Raw genomic sequence first — 24,812 nt, 5'->3', positions numbered from 1 at the left:
AGTATCCGGAGTGTGAAAAGGACCTCAAAAGCAAGCTCATTTGGTCTCTTGACAGCTAGTTTGATGCATTAATGACATTCAATTCCAGTAGCCCAATCCTAGTAGTAGAAAGAACAAACAAATGTGTCCCTGCCCCCACAACCAAGCCTCATTCTCTAGCTTCTGGGACATCTCTAGCAGATCTAGAGTGTGAACCCAAATTGGACCTTAAGGCCATTCAGGTGTTTCTCCAAAGCAGAACACCAGACTTACTCCCTAGTTAACTGAACTCAAGAAATCTCAGTTGCAGGTTGCAGCTGAACATGCTTCCCCAAACTAATGACTTTTTTTTTTTTCTTAGTCCAGACCTAAACCACAGGAACAAGGAGCAAGGTGGATTTTGCCGAGCATCTGCCCCCGCTACTCACAATTTTAAAGAGGACTCAGTGTCTCTCTGTTGACACCTCCTACACCTTCATCTACATTATATATGAAGTTCCGAACATTCTCCCTTGGGTGCATCTCCAACAGCAGGCTGCACCTTTCTACTTGGCTGCTGTGCCATCATTTTTAGGTTCGATATTACTAACCACAGCTAAAAGTGAAACTGTTATCTTCAAAATGGATTGTTATCCCTGCTTCTATCTGAGATATCACAATTCTCCCAATCTGCATAAAAAGCCTCCCATCCTTCAGCAGGTCCTGTCAACTCTTCTTTCACAATGCCTTCCATTCTTCCTTCCCCTTCTCAAGCCTGCCTTCCTTCAGCTCTTCAGCATTCCTTTTCTGCACTTTCCTTCTACTCTATTCAGACCAAGTTTCTCCCATGCAGAAATCTTACTAAGCTACCATGTTATTCTACTTTGCTAGTTAAAAAACCTCCAGTCATGTCCTACACCGAAAAAAGAAAACTCAAGACTAGCATGTGAAACACTATAGTCGATTCCCAATGTTCCTCTTCCACAAAAATCCCTTCTGTCCTCATGCTGACTTTATATAAGCTCTCAGGCAAGCTGGCTTACCCAGCATCCTTAAACATGTCTACATTATCCCTTTCACTCTTACCCTTCTGCTCATCCCCAGTGATCTTCTCTCCTCCTTTCCATGTACTTAGCCCCGAATCAACCTTCATAGTCCAGTTTAAATCCTGATCCTAAATTCTCATGGCCTCTGGTTGTACCACTCATGTAGCATTCATAGCTCCGTACATCTTTTCAGTTGTCTAACTTAACTAAACTGTTACTTAAAACTAAAATAAGAACATCTTCTCTTCTTGGTATCCTTCCCACAGCATTAGTACGGCAACCTAACAAAAGTGCGTTATATTTGCTGATATGCCGTAGCTTACAAAAAGTTTTAAGACTTCCTAAAGACGGATTTTAAAACACAGAATAACTAGAATAGGAGCATTTTAGGTCTTTACTTCCTTTAGTAAACCCTACTCTCATTACTACAACTCACCCAACCTTGGATGTACTTAAAAAACTGTAAAATTCAGAAAGTGAAGGGAAGAATAGAGGAGTGCATTTTACTTTACTAGAAAGATTTCTGATTTTAGTTTTTAGTTCTGTGTTAAAGTGACCACAATGATTTCAAAGTATATCTTCTTTCATGTTCATTCATAGTCAAATTCATAAACTTGTGCATGTAACAAAACAATGCCTCAAAATAAGCAACCAATATAAAAATTTATGTGTGTGATTTTACAGCAACAGTACTTTAGGCAGCTGATTTTACACTGAAAAAGAAAATCTACTTTGAAGCTTCAAAGAAGCAGAGAATAGAAATAAAAATGCCTTTGGAGACAGGATGATCACTGGGTTCTAGGTTCTGAGTTTGAATCCTGTGTAGTTGCCAGTATTTTCTAAGATGTCACTGGAATGCACAAACCTATACACAGAACTGACAAAACAATAAACTATATTTTATGCCAAAGCCTTTCAATTCTGTTTTCACAAAAAACTAACAGAATCAAATGACATTTCATTTATTTCTCTAACAGTAGTCATATATAATCTTTTTTCCTTTTGGAAAGAAACAACAGCCAATGTAAACCCAAGAACAGAACTTGATGGGGACCATCAAGGTGAGGAACAGTGACTCATGCCCAAGAAGCTATTATGAGGGATTTATGGGTCTAAACACTGACAATAAACTGAATAAACAAGATCATGCATAGGGGCAGGAGGTTTGTTTTTCTCCCCCCAAGTGTGTACAGCTGCTGTTATGATCAATAAAATTAAAAAAAATTAAATGCTCTGAGGTTGCAGTCATTTTCTGCTTTTTCTACTTTCTCAATCAAGAGATCATGTGGGGTGTTATAAAAATGTCTGATAGCCGGGCATGGTGGCTCACTCCCGTAATCCCAGCACTTTGGGAGGCTGAGGCGGGTGGATCACCTGAGGTTGGGAGTTAGAGACCTGCCTGACAAACATGGAGAAACACCGTCTCCATTAAAAATACAAAATTAGCCAGGTGTGGTGGCGCATGCCTGTAATCCCAGCTACTAGGGAGGCTGGGGCAGGAGAATTGCTTGAACCCAGGAGGCAGAAGTTACGGCGAGCCGAGATCACACCATTGCACTCCAGTCCGGGCAAAAAGAGCGAAACTCTGTCTCAAAAAAAAAAAGTCTGATAATAGAAAGGATCCCCATATTCATGAAGGTGAGACTTTCTATATCAGCCCTGATGACCCTACACCCCAATGCCACAGAGATCTGCAGCTTTGTTTAAAGCTCTTGGCCTGCCACTCTCTACATGATGTCTATACAATTTAGTTCCTTTTATATTTCCAATCATCATCAATAGAAAACTATAGAGGCAAAGAAGTTGAGGATAGGGGTCAGTGGCTACTAAAAGTGTTAAAAAGGGTACTTAATTATCCATATTCTATTTAATCTCAAACTGAGCTAAATAGGAAGCCCACAGGATCAAGGCTCCCAGGTAGTTTACAAGTCTCATAAAGGTCATGGGTAAAGAATTATAACCCATTATAATCACCACACCAAAATCTCCAGATCAACACTGTGGGGATGTTAATTGTCCAGATCTCCCTCCTGAATGCCACAGCCTATGGAATCCCTTCTATCTCCTGGTTCCCAGATGAGCCTGCAAAGACCTGCGCATTAAACACATTGTTCCTTTCTCCAAACTTGCGGGCAGAGGGAGAGTATAAGATTACTGTCTCCATACTTCTGCTGTCACACTTCAGTCAAGCTAGTTCCCTTTCTATTTCCCATACAAGTCTGAGAGCTCCCTGAGGCGAGGGATGGAATCCTTTTTAATTTTCATCTCCCTAGTATTGTGCTTGGTTGGCTCACAGAAGCAAAATGACTGTTTAGTAAACTAGAGAACAGGAAGGCCCCATCATATATGCAGAGGTGGCAGCAGTGTGGATCAAGAGGCCTGGAGCAGTTCACAGCAGGGCCTGCAGCAGGAGAACTCTGATGGCTGCCAGGAAGAAGGAGTGAGCCCAGCTGAGTGCCTTCCAGAAAGGGGTAATGCCTCGCAGGGCTGGAACCATCCAGTTCATCCCGTGGCTTTTTCTTGGAGTCTCATGTTAGTGTTACCCACATATACATGGTACACGCACATGGCAACAGCAGAGGCAACAATCCCATGAGTAAAGCTAAAACGTGCTGTCAACTACATGGTAAGGGATTCTCTTCTCCATGCACAGACAGACACATGGATACAATGCTCAGAGGCATCCAACACCTGGAAGGTTAAACAGCATTTTTTTTTTTTAGATGGAGTCTAGCTCTGTCACCCAGGCTGGAGTGCAGTGGTGTGATCTTGGCTCACTGCAACCTCATCTGCCTCCTGAGTTCAAGCAATTCTCATGCCTCAGTCTCCCGAGTAGCTGGAATTACAGGTATGCACCACCAAGCCCAGCTAATTTTTGTATTTTTAGTAGAGAAGGGGGTTTTACCATGTTGGCCAGGCTGGTCTCGAACTCCTGACCTCAGGTGATCCACCTGCTTCGGCCTCCCAAAGTGCTGGGATTACAGGCATGAGCCACCGTGACCGGCCTAAACAGCATTTAAGCAGGGAATACATCCCTGGACTGTGGGAAGCAGGACTGGTCATGTTCTGACTCTCTCAATATTTTTCTCCTTTAAGGATGCCCTTGTGTTTCCACCTTACACACATTTGTCCTTAATCTCTCCAGTCACAGTGGTCTGTCTTTTTTAAACTATCATGATGAGCGCTCTGTGAGCACTGGTTCTAGTCACCAGGTGGAGGCAGGGGGCCACAGTGAAAGGGGCACTGGGCTCAGAGTTGGAAAAGCTGGTTTAAGTCACTGGGCTCCCTTACCCCTGGGCTCCTTCTTCTGTAACATGAATGCGAAAGTGCCCACCACACTGCCCTCACTTTGTCATTTCGGGGTCCCAGGAAAAACAAGAGAATGCAGTTTACCATTGCATTTGTTTCCTGCAGCAGATGTAACGAATGACAACAAATTTGTTGGCTTAAAACAATAGAAATATATTCTCCCAGTCTGGAGGCCAGAAATCTGAGATCAGTGTCAAAGGGCTGAAATCAAGGTGTCAATAGGCCAGGCTCCCTGTGAGGCTCTCAGGGAGAATCTGCTCCTTGCATCTTCTGGCTTCTCTGTGGGCCAAATCCCCCCTGGCCTCTCTCACAAGGACACTTATGATTGAATTTAGGAACTATTGAGATAATCCAGGATAATACCAACCCCATCTCAAAATCCTTAAATTAATCACATCTGCAAAGACTCCTTTTTTCCTAAGTAAGGTAATGTTTACAGGTTTCAGAGGTTAGAACCTGATATCTTTGGGGCCACCATTCAGCCCATGACATACATCAGCTATATTAAGTGTTAATGCACAATTCCCACCCCATACTCTTAATTCTTATCATCTCAGCTAGAATAGAAATTCTTTGAAGAAACAACTCTTATACTTTGCAAACCCCATGAAAACTTTCAAGGTATTATGTACAGAACAAATAGTTATTTTTTTCCATTTAGAAAATAAAACCCTTACTCTACTCAATTTTTAGTTGCCAGCATTAGATTCCATGGTAAAAAGTTCTAACACAGTCAAGTGTTTCATTTTTTATTTCTAAAATGGCCAAACCTTCTATTCAGAGAAGCTGGAGAAGGAAATGCATCAAAAAATGTTTCCACTGTCCGTGACAAGTGCCTTGCAGTGAGTGTCATTTGTAACGCATTGTTAGTAATACTTCCGAATACTACCAGAACCGAAAGGCAGGAAAACTACTAGAAGCAAAATTGCAATGAACTCCAGACAAACATCTGTAAACCCCTTGCAGTCAGTCTGATTCATCTCAGTGTCATGAAATAGAAAAGCAGTGGCAGCTCATCTGGAAAAGCTTGATGTAGGCTCAAGGTGGGGATAGATTCATTCATTCATTCCTATAACAAGTAGTTGTTGAGGTCACATTATGTGCCAGATACTAGAGACTCAATGATAACCAAAATAGGCAAATCCCTTGTAATTTGTAGATTTCATGCTAGTTGGGTAGGATAAATAATGAACAAATAAATAAATGTTATATATCAGGTGAGATATTCACTATAAGAAATATCATGAAGTAGTCCAAAAGGTGGTGGTGGTGCTCTCACAGAGTGGCTGGGGAAGGCCTTTGATACAGTAACATTTAGTACAGACGCTAAGGAAGTGAAGGAGAGCGCCATTCAGGTATCATTTCAGTGTTCCTTTAGCTGTTCTGGACAGCTAGAACATCTTGTGCCAGAAAGTGAGGAAGCGCTCAAAGATTAATTGCATCATGTTAACAGGACCTAGGAGCCAGCTTAAAAGGCTTCCGCTTCCCACTGATGAATTTTAGGACAACTTGACCAAAAAAAAGAGGAATGCTGGTTATAGATTATTACACATCAAATATATATTTGTCTTCCATTTTATTCTATAGAAAAATATATGAGTCAATCTTCCTAAAAATGAAGGGAGAGAAAGGAGGGAATATCCTTCAACTGAAGAACACCAATTAATAGAAATAAAAAACTGTGACAAACAGCAATGTAATAAATGATTTGAGCAAGGTCATCAATGAATGCAAAAACCACTGGGTGAAATCTTGTTGGGAAGAGTATATTCATATGGACTAAAAATTTTACCCCAGAGATTACTTAATAAGGTAAAGGCATAATCACCATAAAGGGAAAATCTGGCAGACACCAGCTTTTGGACTTCCTGGTGTGATGCTATGAGGAGGACATCATCACTTGTTCTTGGCAAATATGTTTAACCTGAATCTAAAGATGACAAAGCCATCAGACAAACTGAAATTGTGGGATGTTCAACAGAAAAGTTGTCTAGTAGCGAGGGAAGAAGAAAGACAGTATAACTTTCTAAATTGAAGGAGACTAAAGAAAGAGATACAACAACTCAATGGAACATATGATCTTTAACTGGATTCTGACATTAAAAAAAAAAAAAAAACTTTTACAGACACAGTTTTTGAAACAACAGGAGGAAGCTGACATAGCCCATATAATAATGTTCAATTTTAAGGCCATAATAATAATATAGTTACATAGGAGAATATACTCATTCTTAGGAGATACATGCTTAAGTATTTGGGGGTGAAGTGTCTGAATGTCTGCAAATTACTCTCAAATGGACCAGGAGAAAAAAATGTTTAAATATATCTAGGGGCTAAGAGAGAAGGAAGGGGAGAAAGAGCAAATGTGGCAAGTGTTAACTGGTGAATCAAGATGAACATGGTCGTACAATTTTTTCAACTTTTTAAAAACAGGTTTGGGATTTAAAAAAAAGTTGAAGGGGTAGGAAGAGAGTATTTTAGAAACGGAATAATCAGCCCTGACACAGGAACATGCTTGAAGTGCTCAAGAAAAGGCAGAGTCCAATGAGGCTAGAGGGAATGAGTGAGACACGGCAGGAAGCCGGATCACGGAAGACAGTGGGCATCCACTGGAAGGTTCTGAGCAAGAGCAGCTCACACTCCACAAAAATCACTCTAAGAGCTGGACGGAGACTGATCATAGGAGGACAAAGGTTGAACTAAAGCAGGAAGACATGCTAGGAGGCTACTACTACACAAATCTAGGGATAAATGGCAGCGGCTCAGACTAAGGTGGGATAGGAGAGGCGGTCAGCATCGCATATTGTGAAGGCAGAATCAACAGGACTTCCTAGTGGATGATGCACACATGCCCCCAAATCCACAAGTGTGCACACTGCAAAGATTTTTAAAAGGGAAGAATTACAGATGGCTTTTGACTCAGAGCTTGATTAAAGTTGAGCCAAACTTGTATTTTATATAAAGAGGAGAGAAAAAAACAATACCACTGTTAGAAAATAAATGTTCTTCTCAATGTGGGGTATCTCCATAATGTTTTATTAACTGGAGCCAGTAATGATTCAGCTAAGCAAATTGTCAGAGAAATAAGTAGAAAAGCCTAAGAATCCATGAAATTTAGCTCATCTCCTTTTCACCCGAGACCATTAGTACAGCTCTTCCAGTTTCATAATACCTCATCATTCACTATCACTTCAATTAGAATATGCAACATCCTTGATACAAAGGTCGGGTTTTGTAGTTCATTTTGAATGCTGGGTTGCAAGAAGGATATGACACTAATAATAACAAAACAGAACACTCTTCTTGGAACATTTCACATACACTACCTAATTAATTCTTAAACCACCTCCAAGAGGCATTATTATCTATGTTACTGCTGGAGAAACTTGACATTTTTTTAAAGTTTTCGCATTTGTATTACTCCTTTTACTGAGGCATCTCTGAGTTTCACATTATCATCACCATCTTATGCTTTCCAAGAACATCACAACTTAATTCTCATATCAACAGGGTGGGTGTTAATGGCTGTATCCACATTTTAAATGTTGGAAATAGGATTTTTTAAATGATGTGAAATGTCTTTTTCTCCTGTCACAAAGAAATGCCTTAACAAACTGGAACATAGGACATAACTTTCCTCCAACACACACATGCACATGCACACACACACAACAAAGTAAATTTTTATTCACCTCAAGAAGATCTAAAAAAGATAACTGTTAAGCCTCCATAGAATAATTTCAATATATTAAAAAACCAAAATTTAAAAAGTTACTTAAGTAAAGTAGTCAAAATATTTGGCCCAGAAAAGACTACACAGTAATGAATCATCTTGAGCTATGAGGTCCAAAGAAATGTTTAAGAGTGGATAGTGTCAAGAAAGTGTCCAGGCTCCTTGCAAACGGGGTGGGGAATCCTTACTCAGGCCTGAAGAGGCTGGTCTCCTAAAAGGGCTCCCAGAGCCCTCTGAATAACACAGCAATGGTGAGAACACTGTCACCCCCAGGGAAGTAGCAGGCTGGCCCAGGCTGAGGGAACAAGGCACAGGCTGCTCAGACTGGAGTTGCTGGGGCCCATGGCCTGATTTCCAAAGCAAACCCAATTTAACCTTTTTTTGTATCACCTAGGCTCTGTCCAAAACAAAATTTTAAAAAAGTAATATCGGGCTCCACAAGTCAAAACATGCTCCTCATACCCATGAATGCACTCTTAACAGAGGACTAAAACATCTAGGGAACCAAGCAAGAAAGCGCCAGACACAGTAACAAATCCACCTGCCAGTAAATGGAATCTTACACTGTGAATGCAAATGAAAATGACCACAAATTGAAGTCCCGAAGAAATAGAGGCACAGGCTCTCCAGCCAGATGCTTGAGCTTGAACCAGACCAGGTCACCTTCTAGACATTGGGAAGAGGGCATAATCTGTTGGTCAAACCTGGAGGTTTTGAAAGTGAAAGGGGAGTGCTTTTGAGCATCACACTGGAAAAAAAGGCATACATCAATCCGCATCTGGGCAAACTGAGATGTGTGGGCTCCATAGATAAATCTGTCTCTGTGCCTTAGTTTTCACATCTGTAAAATGAAGACAGTACCTGCCTCCCAGCCACAAGGTGAAAACTGTGTGAGTTAACATACGTGCAGCACTAAGAACAGTGCCAGGCATGTAGCAAGCTCCCATCAATGCTGGACACTTAAGCCGCTGCACATGCAAATATCTAGCTTAGTAATTTGGGCCTTTAACTCAAGTCGGTAGACAAAACAGAAAAGTTAATGTGAAAAGGTGAGTGCATAGAGAAAAAAACACAAATCATCATGACAAACAACATGGCCCTGGAATGGCTGTCTGGGCCTGGAACATGTAGGTGTCTACACATGGATGAGTGAGGGCGCTGCAGGGACTCAGCTGTGCCAGGACACCACGGACCTGAAAGCTCTGCTTGCCATCTGACCTCACAAGACTTCATCCCCTAGGTTCTGCAAGTTTATAGCAGATGAGCTTATAATATCCATTTTAAAAATAGTACATTTCAGAAAAATCAAAGGAAACAACCTTTCTGCAGTAAGTTTATTATGCTTGCCCTTCCCCATTACTGCTACCCACTTGAAGTTTCCTACCCCACCCTGTCCTCCTCTGGAGCACCGCACACACATCCTCTTTCTTACTAAGCAAGGGAAGCCTCCAGGTGGTGGCACTGGCAGAAACCAGCAAGGGTAGGGTGGAGGGAAGTGCTAAGTGGCCTGTCCACACCACCCCAGTGACAGCTGAGACTGCCAATCTTCCTCATCTCTCCCCCGCCCCACACCCACAGGGCTGGCACCGTGTTCATAATCAAGCTCATCTCTGCTTGGCTGAGCCAATCCTAAGAGTCCCTGCATGACACAGATTCGATCCTATATGACAATTCAGAAATAAAATTCCGGGAATTCATTAAACCATCACATTCACAAAAGCACAGGAACTGGTGTCTGTAGAGTACAAAGAAATTACCATCTGGTACGAGCATCTTCAGATTTTTTCAATGTTCTCCACAAAGTGAAAGGGGGAAAAATAGAATAAAAAAGACAAATGGGCCCTCTCATCCTAAAAAGCGAAAGAAACTAAAAGGGTTTAGTGGTTTAGCCGTCAGGTGACTTTCCCAGTCTTACAGGTTCCCTGTGAAAAGGAGACACAAAATCACAACATACTGCCATGTGTTTGGTAAATGCCTATGATGTCTGCCCCTCACCATGGCAACAAGTGAAGTGAGGGGGATTCAGGCAGCCATGGATACCCAGTAACCTTTCCAAGCAGCAACAGGACAAATAGGCCAGCTCTTGGCAAAATGGGACTAGGTGAGAATTACGCTGGATGCCCTCCCTGTTAAGGTGCTGTCTACCTTTCCTGCCCATCATTCTTAGGACCAACATATGCTCCATTCTTGCTCACAAAAAGTTATGGCACTAAAAACCTGTAAGCTACTGTTCTTACATTGCCAACGAGGCAGGGGATTCATAGATAAAGACAATGAGCATTCAAGAAGTTTAACACTTGCCCAAGGTCACAAAGTTTATATGTGGCGAGGTCTGTGACCAAGACTCAGGCATTATGACTCCTAGTCTGTGAAGTCTCAAACTCAAGTGTCTCCAGGGCCACTTCAGGTACTGTGAATGAATGAAGCCAGCTAGGTGGGGTCTATGCTGAAATGGAGAACGGCAGCTCTAAAAGGTGCCACAGGGACCCAGCCACAGACAGAATGTGGCTGCAAAGGAACACAGACTCACTGAAGGGCTTCCGGTTTTTAAAAGCGGCCCCCAATTCACAATTCTCTTATTGCTTCAAAGTACATTTAATGACAACTAAATAATTTATTTAGTACCTAGTTATGTAGTAATTATGCTACATGGGCTAGGGAGACAGCAGTATGTAAGACAGACAGGCCTTGCCCTCCAGAGCTTACATTCTACTACTCTTCCTTAGGGTGAGTTATCCTCTTCCGTGTGTAATCTGCCATGACTTCTGTATCATTTTCTCTGTCCCTCACCATAGCTAGGCATATCTGTTAATATAAGCTGGGGTCTAACTTTAATTAACAATGACTTTCTACTTTGTCCTAGATAACTGATACCTACTCAGTTTTTACATTTTGATGGCTATAACTTACTACTTATAGAAGAATAAAAAATAAGCCCTTTCTCTCAAGGTGCCAGCACTGCTCTCAAAACATACCTACTATATAACTCGATCTCATGTTTAAGCATAGGTGAAAACATCAGAACAGGCTTGAGTCCCAGGGAATAATACATTCATTCATTAAATCAATATATATTTATGGAGCCTCTATGTATGTCAAGAACTATTTTAGGTTTTGTGGATACATGTGTGAAAAAGTAGACAAAAATGGTTGTCCTTGTGGAGCTGATAGCACAGTGATAATATTCTTCTCTGGAAGTAGTACTATATCCTACCAGCAACATGGCATGTGTGTTTTCAGTCACAGCTGAAACAGGGAGAGAGAGATTTGGGAGATGGAAGGAGAAGAAACAGCATACCTTCTCTATTGCCAACTCTGGCATAGCTGACTGTGTGTTTACGACTCTGAGACTCCAGAAACCAAAGGGAGATGCAAAGAAAAGGATGGAAGAAGTAAAATACAAGGAACATAGGACATGCAGCCAGCAGGCTCTCGAGTGATTATCATCCAGGAAGATGCTGGGGGATGAAGCAGAAGTACAAAAGAACATCACTATGGCATAATAGAAACTTGGCCACTGAGTAATGGTGTTCCAGCCTACAGCTACTTTCTGGGTCCCTATTGATGGCAAGGCATGCTCGGTGCCAAGAAAGACACTGAGAATATGAAATGAGATAGCTTCTTCTGGAATCTTGCTATCTAATCACAGTCCAGATTAGGAACTGGCACAAGTCACATCTATATTACTCAGGAGGCACTGATGTCACCATTATACAAACAGCTCCTAAGTGGCAGCCAATTTATTAAGTACTTGGGGTCATGAGAAATTCTGAGTGGTTATGGTTGCCTCAGAAGGAGGAAAGCAAAGTTGTACATAAATTCCACTTAAGGTCTTGAAGATGCTCTCTGTCACACTGGTAACTAATAAACTGATATTTAGGGCCATATATATATACTTAGTTTGTAGACAAAGTGTGTATTTTGCCTATTTCTCCAGCCCTGATGGAAGATTTTTTTCTTTTTTTTTTTTTTTTTTTTTTAAGGAGTGTGAGATTTTCAAGATGGAAGGGCTTTTGAGAATAATGTAGTTTAATCCTCTGCTCAGTACAGGAATACAGTCTGCATCTTTCCAGCTCAGTGGGTGCCTGGCCTTCCTGATGGTCTGATGAGGCAGCCCATTAAAAGTTCAGAAACCTTCCTTAGAAAATTCTTTCCTTCATACTGAGTCCAAATTTGTCTTACCACAACCTCCATACGGCAGTGCAAGGTCTTATTACCCAGACATACTAAACAAAACATAAGTCCTATTTAGCAACTGAGCTGTCCTGGAAGCTGCAGATGTCTTATTTCTGGCCAACCTTCAGGAAGCCTGGCCTGGAGAAGCCCCTGGAGTTCCACTGGAGATGGAGAGCTGACTCATGTCTCTGTACAGCCTGCCTCCAGGGTTTTACTATGAAAAGAATAGAATCTTCCATTGCCATATTCAGAAACTCTGTGTGTCAGCACCTCAAAAGGGCACAGACACTGTGATACTCACCACCACCACTCTGTCCTAGACCTTTAAGCTCCACTCATGAAAAAGGAATAAAGAACAAATCTGACCCATCACAATCAATGGTAGGAAAACAAAATCTGTGCAGGGATACAATACACTCTTTTTTTGTGGTAACAGCATGAACATATTTGGAGTCTTGCAATTTACAATATTAGACCATCATTTTGGGGCACACTATCAGAGACACCCAATTCCAAGCTGCCAACCAGATACCTCTACCTAGAACTTTCACACTGTGTTTATGACCAGACTCATCATTACAACATTTTCCTCCCTCACCAACTCTGTTTTTGGGGGTTCAAGTCATTAATGCTAGAAATTGCAGTGTAAGTAATTCATTCATTGAAAAGTATCCACTGAACACCCGCTATGGGGCACCTTTATTTCATCAGCTTCTACAACAAAGATTGCTAACTATTTAACCAAACTTATTTCCTCTTTTTCCTGGACACCAGCAAGCCATATTTACCAGGCTTCCCTATTGTTAGATACAGTCAGAATACCACCTTCTAGGCCATGAAATGTGAATGGAAGTGATGTGTGCCACCTTCAGGTCTGTCAGTGCACCATCCTCCATGCTCTTTCCCTTTCCACCAGCTAAATGTTGATGGCCAAGGCATCCTTGAAGGCCATGGGTTAAAGATCCCCCTGGATCCATTAATGACTCTATGGAGCAGATCCTCCCGCAAACCCTTCATCTAGGAGTGAACAATGCAATTCCATTGTATTTGAGCCATTGTATGTTTATTTGGTGGTTATTAGCAGCACTGTAACTAATACATCTTCTATTTCTTATTCTCTCATTTATTCATTCTTTAATAAGCATTTTTTCAAACACTTAGTACATTCCATATATAGAGTGAGGCACTGGGGAAATAAAAATGACTAAGGAAGGTCACAAGGTCTACCTAAACCAGATAATTAAAACTCAATATAAATGATCTCAGAGCAACATGTGTATGTCTTAAGTTAGTCACAGTGGAAAGATGTGAGACTTCATTTTCAGTCCTAGGCTACTATTTAATCTCTATATATGTTAGCATTTTCATCTGTAATCAAAGGCAATATTAATTTCTGTCTCACGTAGTGTTGGGTGGATTAAATGGAATGAAACCATGTATATAAAACCAGTTGGCCAACTATAAAGAACTTTGCAAATTTTAATTTAGTTTATTGCAATTGTCCTAATCCCAGACCTGTTACTCATTATATATTGTACTAGCATCCTCATTGAAGTTTCTGCCTAAAATACAATCTATTCTTAATATTGATACGGTACGTTTCCTCAGTTTGAACTCAGATTGGTCATTTCCTTATTCAAAACATCTTCCGACTCCTGAACACTTACAAAAACGAAAGTCAACCTTTTTAGCTTTAGTATTCAAGGCCTTACATAGCATGCATGCCCCCAAATTAATTTTTAAGTTTATATCAATCTCTATACAGTTCCAAACTTTTCTTCTATTTCACCTATCCTATGTCCTAGTGACAACACATTATTTCTACCATATACTATGCTTTCTTACATCCTAGATTTTTTTTTCTCTGTCTGGTTTTATCCTTCATTGCCCCCCCACCCCCACCAATCCCTCACCACTGAACCTCCAAGATTTTTCAAGGTCCAGCTCAAATGCAACCAGTTCCCTAAAACTTTTTCCTCAAAACACTCTTCAGAACCTCATCCTCCTCTGCACTACCTTAGCACTGAATCTAATTCTCTTTTCTCTTCTACTAATGATGGCATCTTCGTATTGAATAGCCTATTACCTTTAGGAAGAATAAAGAAAAGGAAATACGAGTATTATATTTAATGAAAACACATTACACTAAAGAAAAAAAGTTCAGGACACAGTTCAATTTCTTGCAGTTGGATAACCAAAATGGACACATTAGAAGAGCAAACGAATTCTCCAGATAGAAAAAGAAAAAAAAAAGAAAAAAAAAAAACAACAAAAAAAAACACTACTCTTATGTTTTAGGATCTATTAAATTCAGAGGATGCTGTATAAAAGCTATTACACAAAACTCTCATGTCGAAAGTCACTTTTACAATAAGTATAATCCCATCAGCAGAAGAGTAGAACTAAAGTTCCAAGGCATTGTTTCCCTAGTCAATTATTCTTTGCAGATTCCAGTTCAGCGTTACTTTAGAAATATGAAAGAAACAAATTTGTTAAATTGTCCCACTGATATCATCTAAAGCTTGTAAGTTAATATTTTTAAAGAAGTGGCCATAATTAGCAAATTCGTCATTCATTCACATTTATGAAATAAAAAGTATTCATAAAAAAATTTAAGTTGCCCTTTGCATCGACGGATAATTTGATTCTACTTTCTTCCGTAAGATTTTTTTTTTTTTTTTTGAGACAGAGTGTCACTCTTTCGCCCAGGCTGGAGTGCAGTGGCGCGATCTCGGCTCACTGCAAGCTCCGCCTCCCGGGTTCAGGCCATTCTCCTGCCTCAGCCTCCCATTGAGTAGCTGGGACTAAGGCGCCCGCCACCACTCCCAGCTAATTTTTTGTATGTTTAATAGAGACGGGGTTTCACCGTGTTAGCCAGGATGGTCTCAATCTCCTGACCTCGTGATCCGCCCGCCTCAACCTCCCAAAGTGCTGGGATTACAGGCATGAGCCACCGTGCCCAGCTCCATAGGATTAGGATTTTTAAACGGGGGAAAGGGATGCTGGGTACTCTATGTGTGTCTTCCGATTAGATACGGGAAGATTCACTATATCCATAAATAGTGAATTCATGAAAAGTCTATTAGAATATACATACTACAGATACTATAGTAGCAGTATTTTCTATCATGTATTCTTATAACAAACTATCCTAAAATGTAAGAGTTCCTTGGGGATATTTCTCTAACAAACAGAGAAGAGTGAATATAATCAGCCTATGAGTGAGGGGGTAGGAGTATATACCTTGGAGTTCTAAAAAATGATTTAAAAAATATTAACACTTTAGACAATTTAAATACATTATCCTGTAAATAATAGGGTATAAAATAGTTTGAGGCAACAGGTATTATAATACTCTCATAGGAATTAGGAAATGTTTTCTAGAAACCAATAAATTATATCTTTATATTGATCAAAACTTACAGAATTCAGTGCAGATCATTTTCTAAGAAAGCAAAATGAAAAACTGTCATATATACACACACATTGAACAACAAGTCAAGAGACACCAAGTGAAATATGAGTAAATATGCTAAATAGAGTAAGTGATCAAGTAAGTCACCAAGTAAACAATTCAACCAGTTTCCTCACCCTGTGTATTGTGGATTGCAGAGTCTGAAGTAATCAAATGCTGGTGGTGGGAAACGGGGCAACAGAAAGACAAAGCAGCCCTGGGCAAGCCCTGGAGCATGCTTACCTCCAAAAGTGAAAGGCCAAGAGAGGACTACAAGGACTGCCTGGGCTGGATGGGGTTGGACTCAGGCTCCTGGGAGTGAGACTGAAAGTTAAAATAATGTCATTCCAAGTGGGAGAATTGATTGCAGTAAAAATAGCATAGCTCAGTTAAGGGACTGTGTTCCCTTTAGGCCAGAATCACTATGGCAAGCTTATCAACACCACTAGGTAATCATCTAATCACTTGCCCTTTTCAGCTCTAAAATACAGAACAAGTAAAATGCTTCCTGCTGAAATTTACATTTTAAAAACTACAGCTGCCATTTTTATTTGAGCCTTTTCTTTGTCACAAAGCAACTTGGCAGATATCTTTGACATGTGATTTTTGCATCAAAGAAAATCCAGTGCCATTTTATATTGAGTATATTTTATTCTAGATTAAGAAGACAATGCAAATAAAAATTTAGGTGAAATATCGTAGTTTTTAAAAAGCAAAGCAACTAACATTTCCACATAGGAAGATATGTTTTTAAGCACTTTTGCAAGGAAAAACAAGTCTTCCTTATAACAAAGACCCAATATTTTATCTAATCCTCAGGGGCAATGATAAAAAGTGTTCCTATGCGTATATTCAAAATAAATAATTTCAAAAATTATTACATGTAGTTATACATTATTTTACCTTCCAGAGAGGTCTTCTCAAATCCAACTGTCAATGAACCATTATAATTCCTGACCCCCTACTCCCCACCCACTCATCCAAACCACCACGATTATTCCAGCCAATTCTCAAATATTCATCACAATGTGGTTGGAATAGAGGTCATTTTTCTTTTTTTCTTTCTGGCCTCATGTCTCTATTTTTAGGGAGATAAAACTCAAATTAGATACAGTACAACAATTTAACCAATAGATCTAATAGATCTATTAAAGCATGGAGTTGATGCTAGTCAGTTACCAACTATTTTTACATGGCAAAATCAAAGTAAAAATTAGCTAAGTATTCTGTAGGTATTCTGGCCCCAGCTCTAAGACTGAAGTGAGCAACAGAAACTCCTGCTACAGTGCAATGAGTTTCTTTCCTGTCCTTTTGTTGTTGTTGTTGTTGTTTTTTGAGACAAGGTCTCACTCTAGTCACCCAGGCTGGAGTGTAGTGGCTTACTGCAGCCTCCACCTCCTGGGCTCAAAGTGATCCTCCTACCTTGGCCTCCCAAGTAGCCAGGACTGTAAGCACACACAACCATACCTGGCTAATTTTTGTATTTTTTGTAGAGATGGGGTTTCCCTATGTTGCTCAGCCTGATCTCAAACTCCTGGGCTCAAGTGATTCTCCTGCTTCAGCCTCTCGAAGTGCTGGGATTACAGGCATAAGCCACCGTGGTTGCCTTTTTCCTTTTTTAGAGATGGGGTCTCCATATGCCTCCCAGGCTGAAGTTGAACTGCTGGGCTCAAGAGAGCTTTCCATCTCAGCCTCCTGAGTAGCAAGAACTATGGGCATGCACCACCGTGCCTGGCTAGTGCAGAGAGTTTCTTAAAGAATGTTATTTTGCCTCTCCGCTGGACGATGGCTCTACACTGTATCATGTTTTCCTATCTCAGAGAATGAGGTCTTGAAACAGAGCTGCATTTTGGTTGATTCAAGCTGGTTGTGCTCTTCATTGGCACAGAGGGTTGGCAATGATGGCTAAAGTCAGATTTGGGCTTACTATGGTTTGCGAATTCTAAATGCCATCCTTGTCTCCCATTATATGGATAATTGAGACTTGGCTGTATTTGTCTTAAACTAAAATATAAAATTATTGCTTAAATGCTCTAATTAAAAAAATATAATGTTTCAACAGAGTAAAGTTTTATATCTTCTAAGACCATTCTCTGATTTGGTACCAGCACTTGTAATTAATAAGGAATTATTTTCCTTATACACTCAGAGCATATTCAAAAGCTGCTGCTCTTAAACATGCTGTACTCTAACTTAGCAGCTCATTGGAAAGCTCTCAGGAATGTCTCCTGATATGTCCATCATTTTGTCTAAGTACAGTCTTATCTATTCCTTCCGGTCCTAAAATGGGCATGCATAGGCACTAACACCGCTCCCCGTCTCCATGCGGAAACACACATGATGAGTGCTACGAAGTGTCTATGTACCCAATTCTATACTTACAATGAAAAAAGAAAAAAAAAAATCTACCTTTCTCAGAAACTGGAAAGCCAGGCATAGGCTCTTTAGGCATCATAAATTTCTGTATAAATTAACAACTTATTAATTTCTGAAATATATATTTGATGTCTCACACCTAAGATTTCAATATCTGAAACAGGAATCAGAAACTGCCCTGTGTTTATTGATAAATCCAATGGAAAATTCTAGATTGCATCTACAGAGCATAAAATAGGCTCATATAATACTCCACAGAAGCAGTGCTTATGGAATAAACTCTTCTGAAAGAAAAACAGTAATATCTGATGAACAAACATTCAAAAGCTGTTCTACACATTTGCTGTGTGAATTAAGACTGTAAGATTTCCAAATAATTAAATTTATATACATTAAATCTGCTTTTAATAGAATCTGTGACAAGACATTCCATTATAACATTCCTCTGCAGTGGCTAGAAGTTGAATTTACTCAAAGACTGCAGAATTAGCTTTCTCCATGAGTGAATGTAAAGTTAGCTATGTCTATTTTAGAGTAATTTTGCATTTCAAGGTAAACAAAATGTTCAAAGTAAATCACATACTAATACTACAATGATATTTAAGAGTGATTCTCTATTCCACTCTCACGCTCCCTAGGCAAACAGAATTATCTATTTTAAATGCACAATAATATTTACCAAGATAAGAGGATAGATGGAGGGGGCGTGGCCTGATACCAAAACAACATCCAAAGATCCCCTGTGTTTAGCTGACTGTTATGCCCTGTGTCGATGCTGGCAAGGTCATAAAACTTGTGGCATAATTCAGTCCTTCTAATCATAAAATGGAATGTTTGACACAACTGAGTTCATATTTTTAAAAAGTTATTTGAAGTGTCTCCTCTTAATGTAGACAAAATTGAAAAAAGAAAGAAAAAAAGTAAAGGAAGAAGAGGAAAGAAAGAAAAAGCCTAATGTGAAATGATACCTACTAAGTCCAAAGAAAACAACCAGGAAACAGCACAACAAAAAACAGAGGCAAAAGCAAAGCTGGAGGTTAATGCCCCTGGGTTTTAAACACAGAGCTATGGCTTAGTTATGCATTTCCAGCTAGAGAGAGGAGGGTTAAGTAGAAGAATGAGTGCATGCCACTAAAATATTCCACACAGATGGTGAGAGCTGAATGTTAGGGTGGGGTGGAGATGGGAGAAATGTTAGGGCAATGGGTAAATACTATTCGTACCTCTAATATGAAGAATGTCACAGCTAGCAAGAAGGTTCTGAGAGCCCTCTAACTTTTTGTAAGTGAGCCCCTCGTTAGTATAAAATCAGGGCACAATTTTAGAGCAAGGACTGATTAGAAAAGTATTCACTTCAGAATGTCATGCTTTTATTAATTAAGGAAATAATTTCTCTTGTATGATGCATCTACAAAATTCAAGAGGAATAATAAATCCTCAGAAACAAGCACAGTTCTCATCCTGCAGTCTCTTTCTGGAGACAGTCCAGTATGAGATTATTGGGACAGTACAGATTCCACTAAAACGTAATTTTATATCTGTGCTGTAAGTTAGAAAGAGGGATATTTATATTTGTCTACCGGATTTATATTTTACTGTTTATTATTTTAAGTGTGACAGCACAGACTAACTCACAGCTTCTGCATCTTTGACTAACAGATTTAAAATAAAAATTTGCTGACACTTCCTGCATCACAGATGTCTAACTTCTGCACCACAAACTAGATGTGGAAATGTTCATGTAGCTACATCACATCAGAAGGCAGTCAGATGAGTTAATGGGTTAAAAAAAAAAAAACAGCTAAGCAAACACACAGCTCAACTAGGTAAACACATTGCATGCGGTGGCTGGAGATTCTGCAGAGAGGATTCTAAATGTACCACAGTTCATTAATATTCTGTTGCACAGATAAAACATGGATCACATCTAATGAACGTCACAAATAACCCTTCTCTTGCACTCTAATCCATTGTAATGTCTTCTATTATTCAATGCATACAGAGGCCTTTCTTTAGAAAAAGGCAACATAGGGATAAACAAACAGTAAGAGAGAGGGAGAAAAAGACAGATACACCATGGCCTACTGATACATTCTTTCACAATGAGCTGTTAAGATGTTTCCAGAACTGGGGTTTAGTAACTTTAAATATGCAGCAATGCTTTTCCTCTGACTGCAATGCAAAATGCTGGTCTGGGTGTCCACATTAGCTGAAACCAAATGCCATGCATTTAAGACATGTTCCTCCACCTCACACTGCAGTGCTCTGAAGCTGTCAGTACAAACAAATGCTAAATAGCTATTGGTCGCCGGAAAGCGAGTGCCATGCAGAAAGCATTAAAATATTAAAGACAGACAATACTTACTCCAAGGTCAGCCCCGGAATCTGCAGCCTTTCCCGCTGGGCTTTCATGGTTGTTATATGTTAGCACACTCTATTGTAACCATGACACACTCTCCCTGCCAGCGTCCCGGTGGTGACAGAGAGCCAAACCGAACCTCTCTAAAGGACTGGACTAACACTCTCTCGAGGGGGAGGGGGAGTCTGCAAGTTTGGGTCCTTCCACCTCTAGCCGTAATCAAGAGATGTCAGCTGCTTTCCTCAGGTTAACAGCAGTGCACACTGCACTGATTTTGTTAAAGGAACGAGGCTTGCAGCTCTGCATATCAAGTAATTGGTTTCTGATTTTTTTTTTCTTTTTTAAAGAAAGTCGCTCTACTCACAAACCCACTTTTCACCTCAGTGAAATGAAAAGTCCTTTTCACCCTGCAGACTGGGACAAAAAAATAAAGCAACAGTGTCATACTTGTAAAAGAGTTTATCTCAGCACACGTCAACTATTCCCCACCTCCCTGTGATGCTCTCGAATAGAATTCAGCCACCCTGAGGAGGCTCGTCTTACACTTCCCTTGGTGGAGTTAACTAAATCACTCATAGTCCCCAAGAAAGAAATGAGGAATAGTGCCACATAAAAATAATTAGATCTTTCTCTATATATGGCAATCATCAGAACGAGGAATAAACTAACTGCATTAATTTGGGGGAAGTCAGACTCCGTTGTGCGGCAAAGACTTGTGTGAACAGGCAAACCCGATGATAGGAAACTACCAACTGGAAATGCAAGAGATAGGCACTTGGATTTTTATTTTTGAGACGCTCATTTTTAAGATCGCAGTGCTGTATACTTTACAAAAGCAATCTAATATGAATGAGGGACAGAAAGAACATGAATTTTGAAAGCCTGAAAGTTTCATCTTGTATTTATTCAAAGAACCTAATTTTTCACAGCATTCATAACTTGGAACTAAGTGTACTTCCATTGTAGTGTATGAAGAACGTAACTGACTCACTTCCACTAATGCATTTTAAAATGTTTTAAAACTTGGCAACCCGTGGTTTGTTGAGAAGAAACACTAGAACAAATTAGAGCTTTATTGTATCAAGAATTCTAATTTTCAAGTACTACAAGGCATCTCTTTCTCTTTCTCTCTCTTTCTCTCTCACACATACACACACACACAAAGACAGAGAGAGAGACAGAGCCAAACTGCGGTAAAATAGCAAGTATATTCAAGCAGTTATATTTCAAAGGCTATGAAGTCAAACTCCGTCTTTTTACAGATGAAGAAACTGAGGGCACACAGTTGGTAGCTATACTAGGATTAGATCCTGGTCTGTAAATTTACTCTTATCCCAGAGGCCTGTCTAGGCAGGGATGCCACAGGTAGCTGTTCAGGTTGTGCCCTGGGCAAGGATGGAAGTGGGAACCAACATCTAGTCTGCTTTCCATGGTTTTATGCCTGCACCTGGCTCTGGGCTTCTTCCACTCCAATTTTTCTCATTTTCCCGAAGTCTCTCTCAGCTCTGTGCCCTTCTGGAGGGCTACCTGTTTCTAACTCCACAAAGGTGCATATGGGCCAGTGGAGGTTTATAGGATACTCTCAGAACTCTTTTCTACATCCTTAACTATCAACTTGCTCTGGGGCATTTGTTAATGTTAACTAGGTACCAGCTTCTCTCTCAGTGTGAGCTCACAGAACCAACCAGTCCTCCTACCCTTTGGAGGTAACAAATCCATACTTGAAATATAGTCACTGACTCCATAGAGAGGCAGATAGAGATGTGAAAAGTAATTGTAATTTAGTAGAAAAAGCATCACAAAAGGAAATACTAAGAAGATATAATGGATCCCAGCTACTCAGAAGGTTGAGGCGGGAAGACTGCTTGAGTCCAGCAGTTTTGAGACCAGCCTGGGCAACACAGCAAGACTCCATCTCAAACAAACAAACAAGATATAATAGAACACAAAAAAGAGGCCTCAACTTTCCTTAGGAGAGTTGGTCGGGGAAAGTTCGAAAGCATGGGTGTCACAGCCAGGTTATGATAAAGAAAAGAAAAAAATCAGTTACCAACCTATAACAAAAAATAAAGTGAAATCCCCAAATTCTTTAACTTTTAAGGTAGACCTTAATCTCAGGAAACACATTAGAATATTATTCATTAGCCTTCTACACACAGATCTTCTGAAATAAACTTCAGTTCCATATAGCCAATGGACTACAATACATTTTCACTTCAGTTTCCTTTTACTACCCCTAATTTAACATACCCAAAAGAAAACTCACCATCCTGCCCTCCAAAACTCCAAAATAAGCCTCCTTTCAATGTAAAATATCCAGAATGCCACCATTATTTCCACCTAATGTCAAAATACATTGACCCAAAATACATTGCATCTTGGCTAGATTATTCCTAACTGGTCTACTTCCTCCCTGGTACCCTCTACACCTTGGTGACCACATAAACTCCAGAGTGATCTCTTTCAGAATATGTCACTCTTCTGTTCAAAATCCTCCAACAGCTTCCCTGTGAGTAAAAGCCACAAATTTAGGACATTTGGCCCCAAATGGGATAATCAAGCATCAATAGGAACAACAATGGTAATGCATTACAACATATCAAATGTTTAAAGTCACGAGTTCAAGAAGAGAAAGTTACGTCACCTTGAGAGGATGCTAGAGAACTGCTGCAGTAATCTTGAAAACTGATACAGGGAAAGAATCAAGCACATCTCCTGCATTCCCTATGAGTTACACCTCACAGATGGGGAAATGATTCACTTTATAGATGCATTCCAATTGGTGAATAAAGGGGGAACTGCGGTCGTAAAATATCAAAATTTTGTAGACTCTAAAGAACCCCAGGGAATCTAAGCCATGATCATCAGTGACTGCTGACATCACAAAGAGAGAAACCCTGGACATTGTGAGCTTCTCAAGACAACACACATGAAGCAGTCTTACCAAAAAGACTCCAGCATCCCTGGATACAACCAAGCCTCTACATCAAAATATCAAGTTACAGGTTAGAGACAAGGGAATGTGTTAAACAATATCACAGAGATGTGATCAGCAAAAGCTAGATACGAAAGTCAGAACAAACGACATGGTTTCTTAAAATTTTAATGGGGGGGAGGAAGATGGAAGGGGAACCCAAAATTTAAAAGAAGGCCAGGCACAGTGGCTCATGCCTGTAATTCCAGCATGTTGGGAGGCTGAGGTGGGAGGATTACTTGAGGCCAGGAGCTCGAGACCAGCATGGGCAACATAGCAAGACCCTGTCTTTACAAAAAAAAAAAAAAAAAAAAAAAAAAAAAAAAAAAAACCTTAAGAGACATATCAACTAATTGTAATATATGAACTTTTTAATGGGTCCTGATATCGAACTAATCAAACTATAAACAAACACACACATAATCAGGCATTCAGGAAATAATCAGCATGATATTGTATATGTACACACTTCAGCCTAAAATATATATTGAGTATATGTATATACGCATGTGCATATATATACACACATGGTTTGGATATCTGATAAAACTAGCCAATCATTTTAAAGTACAATATTGGACCATGATCACCTTTAATTCCCTTTTATAGACACATACAAAAATATTTACATATGAAGTAATACATATAGAGTTTGCTTCCAAATGATCTGGGGAGGGGGAGTAAGAGTATATAAAATTAAAGTGGCTTTGGTTACTATTTATTAAACTTGGGTAATAGGCAAATAAGGGGTTCATTATACTATTCTCTGTACTTCAGTGTATGTTTGAAATTTTGTCTTATAAAAAATTGAAGAAGAGTCTCACCAGGCCTCTAAAGCTCCATATGGTATGTTCATACCACACCTCCACACCCCCTCTTCTACAGCTCCCTACCCGACACTCCTCACTACCCTTCACATATACCAAGCACACTCCTGCCTCTTGCCCTTTGCACTTACGGTTCCCACTGCCTAGAACTCTTCTCCCCTGAGATGTCCAAACATCCTGCTCCTGAACTTCCTTTACATCTTGCTTGACCCTATTTGAAAACACAAGACTCCCTCATCTAGTGTTTCTTTTTTTTTTTGAGACAAGGTTTCACTCTGTCGCCCAGGCTGGAGTCCAATGGCACAATTATGGCTCACCGCAACCTCTGCCTCCACCTCCTGGATTCAAACAATCCTCTCACCTCAGCCTCCTGAGCAACTGGGACCACAGATACATTCCACCATGCCCAGCTAATTTTTGTGTGTGTATTTTTTGTAGAGATGGGCTTCACTATGTTGCCCAGGCTGCTCTCAAACTCCTGGACTCAAGTGATCCACCCACCTCGGCCTCTCAAAGTGCTGGGATTACAGGCATAAGCCACCATATCTGGCCTTTCTCCTTTTTTTTTTTTTTTTTTTTTGAGACAGAGTCTTACTCTGT

General features: G+C 40.0%; 1 protein-coding gene across 16 annotated transcripts in view; it reads right to left on the bottom strand.

Moving 5' to 3' along the window:
• MAST4 (microtubule associated serine/threonine kinase family member 4) overlaps positions 1 to 24,812 on the bottom strand; it is a 569,328-nt gene that overhangs the window by 189,539 nt on the left and 354,977 nt on the right. The window contains exons 1-2 of one of the 16 annotated variants that reach the window (XM_054556431.2): positions 20,418 to 22,995; positions 15,920 to 16,000 (exon numbers count right to left, since the gene is read on the bottom strand). The exons of 12 other annotated variants lie outside the window; for them this stretch is intronic. In XM_054556431.2, coding sequence (XP_054412406.2) covers positions 15,920 to 16,000; positions 20,418 to 20,464 — 128 coding nt within the window. In that variant the 5' untranslated portion in view covers positions 20,465 to 22,995. Of the gene's footprint in view, positions 1 to 15,919; positions 16,001 to 20,417; positions 22,996 to 24,812 lie in introns of those variants that run through there. 3 more of the 16 variants (XM_054556424.2, XM_054556435.2, XM_063724129.1) reach the window with 3 other exon arrangements.

Source organism: Pongo abelii, chromosome 4 (genome assembly GCF_028885655.2).
Source record: "Pongo abelii isolate AG06213 chromosome 4, NHGRI_mPonAbe1-v2.0_pri, whole genome shotgun sequence".
NCBI classification, from domain to species: domain Eukaryota; kingdom Metazoa; phylum Chordata; class Mammalia; order Primates; family Hominidae; genus Pongo; species Pongo abelii.
This window is presented reverse-complemented; position numbering and strand designations above follow the sequence as displayed.